At 44.8% G+C, this 4,347-nt stretch overlaps 1 protein-coding gene across 3 annotated transcripts in view; it reads right to left on the bottom strand.

Annotated features, from left to right (window-relative positions):
- Nucleotides 1–1,082: 1,082 nt before the first annotated feature.
- Nucleotides 1,083–4,347, bottom strand: part of ntmt1 (N-terminal Xaa-Pro-Lys N-methyltransferase 1) — a 13,036-nt gene continuing 9,771 nt past the window's right edge. For all 3 annotated transcript variants that reach the window (XM_073478618.1, XM_073478617.1, XM_073478619.1), the window contains 2 exons: nt 2,368–2,620; nt 1,083–2,093 (listed from right to left, as the gene is read on the bottom strand). In XM_073478618.1, coding sequence (XP_073334719.1) covers nt 1,837–2,093; nt 2,368–2,620 — 510 coding nt within the window. In that variant the 3' untranslated portion in view covers nt 1,083–1,836. The remainder of the gene's footprint in view (nt 2,094–2,367; nt 2,621–4,347) is intronic.

Raw genomic sequence — 4,347 nt, 5'->3', positions numbered from 1 at the left:
TTATTTGAACATTAATTGAATGAAAATGTTTCCTGTTGACAAAAACAAATTCATCCTGTGATGGCGCTTTTATAGCAACATGTGTGCAGTCAATAGCTCCGATTACATTACGGACACCGGCTCTTGCTGCAAATTGCGCTTTAATGTTGGCCTGTTCAACAGCATTGTATGGGAATTTGATGTACCTGGATGACATTCTTACGATCCCAATTCAGCTCCAGTAACACTGGCCTCGGCAACCTAAAACGACTCATGAGCCAGTTGTCGTCATTTGCCAACAGATCTTCCCGTTCTCTAAACACCCTCTCACGTCTGACATTACCATTTGCGATGTCTTCTAACAAGGCCAAGGCTGCCATTGTTAAGCCATTTTTTCATCACTTTGCGCATGCTTTTATATCCATCCATATGATTGCAAACACGTGTGTGTTAATTGTCCATTAATGTGTCTCTGATGTGCACATTACTCTGAGGACTAATTGTTTTCACATAATCAACAGTTTCCCAGCATCACCTCAACGTGTCGCCAAAGGAACAATAGCTGTAGAAACGTGCGTACGCCAGCCATGAAGCTGGCGTGGGGCACCGCACATTTCCACGGTCATTTCACTTTTGATACATCTGACCGTTGGCGTGGAAAATGACGTACGCCACGTTTTTGTGCGTACGCAACATTGATACATGAGGCCCCTGGTCTGTAGCTCATGGTTATTTTCATTCTGAATTGTTCAGCAGGTTCTTTTCTTGATGGTTCCATTAGACATTTTAAAAAAAGTAAATTTTTTAGACATTCTCTACTGAACATACTGCACAGTGTTGCAAGCAGTTGTTCACATTAAAACAGAGAAATAGTTCATAGTTCAAACCCCAGCTTCTTTCTCACCTCCACACAGCTGACCAATCACAGCATGAAGTGGGTTTGAATATTTGAGCATTGGTGGTTTATTATGTAAAAGAAGCATCACTGTGTAACACCTCTGTGGTGTTTCTGTAGGAGTGACAGGTCTCCTCTGTAGCCACCAGGACCTCCAGTATAAGATCAAAAACAAGGAGGGTTAAATGAAGCAGGCTTCAGCTGTTACTCCAATGTGTCAGATACATTTAATCACATACTCAATATTAAAAAGGACTCAGGTCAGGATGGGGCCCAGAAAACCTAAGTTCATTAAAACCAGTAAAATACAGCCACAACGTCTGTGTTACAATACTGTTCAGAAATGAGCTGCAAACATGTTTTCAAGAAGCTGTAAAACATGGAAATGAAACTCTTGACAACACTGGAAGCTGCTTGAAGATGCTCCACATCTGAAACACTTCCAATGGACGCAGCTGAAAGGAAGTTGAGACAAGGGCACAGTCACCTCAGCCCTCTGATCGGTGGAACTGTCCCGCACTCAGCTCGGATAAAGGATGTGATGTTTAAAGTGGAAAATAAATAAATAAATAATGAGCAAAGCAATGACAGCCTGTAGGACTTAATGGTGGGGATGACACAGCGTTAGAATTTTGACTTCATTTACACACACAGTGCAGCAGAGCTCCTATGGGCCCACACAGCTGAAGTTCAACTTAAGTGAACTTTGACCTGCAATTTCACTGGAGATCACACTGACACAGGTAACATGCTGGGATCTGTCCATGGTGAACAGAGACAGCAAATACTCATGAGACTGAGGAGTAATGTGGCCTGGTAGTCTAGTAAAGATCCAGCAACACACATTCCACAAACGTATCACAATGCAAATAATTTCCAAAAAGATTCTTACTGGATTGCTGACTAGAAAAACATCATTTCCACATTAGAAACACTTTGTTCGCATACAAGGCAGCGGTCCTCTATCTGAAAGCCAGTGTGTGGACTTGGTAGATCTCCTTTGGGAAGTTCAGTTGCTGCTCCTCGTGGACGATGCGGAGGCCCGCTCGGCCCGCCAGACTGTGAAGTATTTCTAAGTCGCGGCAGACGCTGCTGTCCACCTCATCAGGGACCACGCCCTCATATGACACATTGTCCTTGATCATGATGAGGCCATTGGGCCGCAGAGCATTTTGGCAGCGTCGCAGGAACTCCACAAGGTGGTTGTCTGTCAGGTGGCCTGAGGGGAAAGAAGAGGAGGAAAGATTTTCATTGTAGAACACAGCACACGTTGAGTTGTATCTGTGGTCCATGTAGCAATGACTGAAGAAAAACTGAAACACTAAGCTATCAAACACTTGCAGCTGCTGCAGCAGCAGGGCTCTGACATCAGGATTATACTGTACTGTACTATACTATACTGTATGTTTCAGAACCAGTTAAGAACTCCCTAATGTACGTTTAAGTATGACAGACACCATACTCACTGATGGCACCCACAGAGGCAGACTTACCAATGACCCACTGGATCCAGATGACATCATAGCGCCCACTCTCTGGTACAAAGTCCTGCAAGCCGGTGCAGATGTAGTTGCCCACTCTCTTGCTCTCCTCTCCCAGGTACGTCTTGGCTTTGTCCAGGAACTCCTGCGTCACGTCCACCAGGTCCACAGTGTTGAACAGAGGCAGCAGCAAACGTTTGGTGATCCTCCCGATGCCTGCTCCACAGTCCAGAGCACAGCTCGTGCCTGTCTTCCCCTCTCCTTCCTTCAACAGAAAAAACACAAAGAGGCCACTGGTGGATAAAAGCTGTGCCACATTCTGCTTCTGTCAGAGTTAGAAGGCTTGGAAACAGCATAGAAACCAGTGAAGGTTACAACTGTAACAGTATAATTACTGATTAATAACTTTCCAAAGTTTGGTCCGATATTCAATCAAAATGTCTTATTCACGTATACTGAGCAATACAGCTAAAATCAATATTACAATATTATAGTGGTAGTGTGTCCCCTGTGCCGTCCACACCTCCACAGCTCTGTGTACCATGTCTTTCACATCACAAGTGGGTAAAAGCACTTGTTTTCCCAAGTCAGTGTCCCAGTTTGCATATCAGCCCCATGTTGGGGTCGATGATGCAATCATCTACCTGCTGCAGGAAGCCTACTCCTCCCTGGATAGACCCAACACCACATCATGTTCTTTGACTTCTCCAGCGCCTTCAACACCATCCAGCCCAGGCTGCTGAAGGCCAAACTGGAGAACGTGGGGGTGGATTCTCCCCTCGTCACATGGTTCGATGACTATCTGACGGGCAGACCGCAGTTTGTGAGATTACAGAACTGTGTGTCTGACCGTCTGATTGGCAACATCGGCGCCCCCCAGGGAACTGTGCTGTCTCCCTTCCTCTTCACCACATACACTGCAGACTTTAAGTACCGCACTGAGTCGTGTCATCTGCAGAAATTCTCTGATGACACGGCCATTGTGGGGCGTGTAGAGGGCGGGAGGGAGGATGAGTACAGGGACCTGTTCGGCAAATTTTGTTAAGTGGTGTGGGGAGAACCACCAGCAGCTGAACATGGCGAAGATGAAAGAGATGGTGGTGTACTTCAAGAGAAACAAGCCCCCGCCCTCTCCAGTCTGCATTGGTGGGACAGATATGGAAATAGTGAAATCATACAAATACCTGGGTGTTGTGCTGGACAATAAACTGGAGTGGTCTACAAACACGGAGGCAGTCTACAAGAAGGGCCTGAGCAGACTTTTCTTCCTGAGGAGGCTCAGGTCCTTTAATGTCTGCAACCGGATGCTCCGGATGTTCTGTCAGTCTGTTGTTGAGAGCACCATCTTCTTCGCTGTGGTGTCCTGGGGTGCGGGCATCAAAGCGAAGGACACCAACAGACTGAACAAACTCATTAAAAAGGCAGGGTCTGTTGTTGGCTCTAAGCTTGTCACCCTGGACTTTATAACACTCACTCCACAACACACAAATAATGCTCTTTAAATTATTATTACCGTAAATACTGCACCTTATCCTCTTGCACCTTATGTTCCACTTACCTTTTCTCTTCGTTACCTCAGTATTTTATTTTATTTACCTCAGTATTTTATCTACCTCAGTATTGTATTTTATTTTATAACTACTTAAGCATTTTACTGTATATAGTATTTTATTGTTCTTTGTATATTGTATATAGAACTTTATTGTTTCTATATTTGCCCTTATATTTTGATTGTATTTGTACTTAAATGTACCCGCTGCTATGATAACCTCATTTCCCCTCGGGGATCAATAAAGCTAGCTATCCATCTATCTATGTCCCAAGTAAAGATCCACAATTCCCAAGTCATGTCTCAAGTCAACACCAACAAATCCGAAGTCATGCCCAACAATTCCCAAGTCATGCCCAACAATTCCCAAGTCATGCCCAACAATTCCCAAGTCATGCCCAACAATTCCCAAGTCATGTCCCAAGACAAGACCAACAATTCCC

The sequence above is a fragment of the Pagrus major genome, chromosome 12, assembly GCF_040436345.1.
Source record: "Pagrus major chromosome 12, Pma_NU_1.0".
Taxonomy (NCBI): domain Eukaryota; kingdom Metazoa; phylum Chordata; class Actinopteri; order Spariformes; family Sparidae; genus Pagrus; species Pagrus major.
The sequence above is the reverse complement of the archived record's forward strand: the minus strand, read 5'-3'. Positions and strand labels throughout refer to the sequence as shown.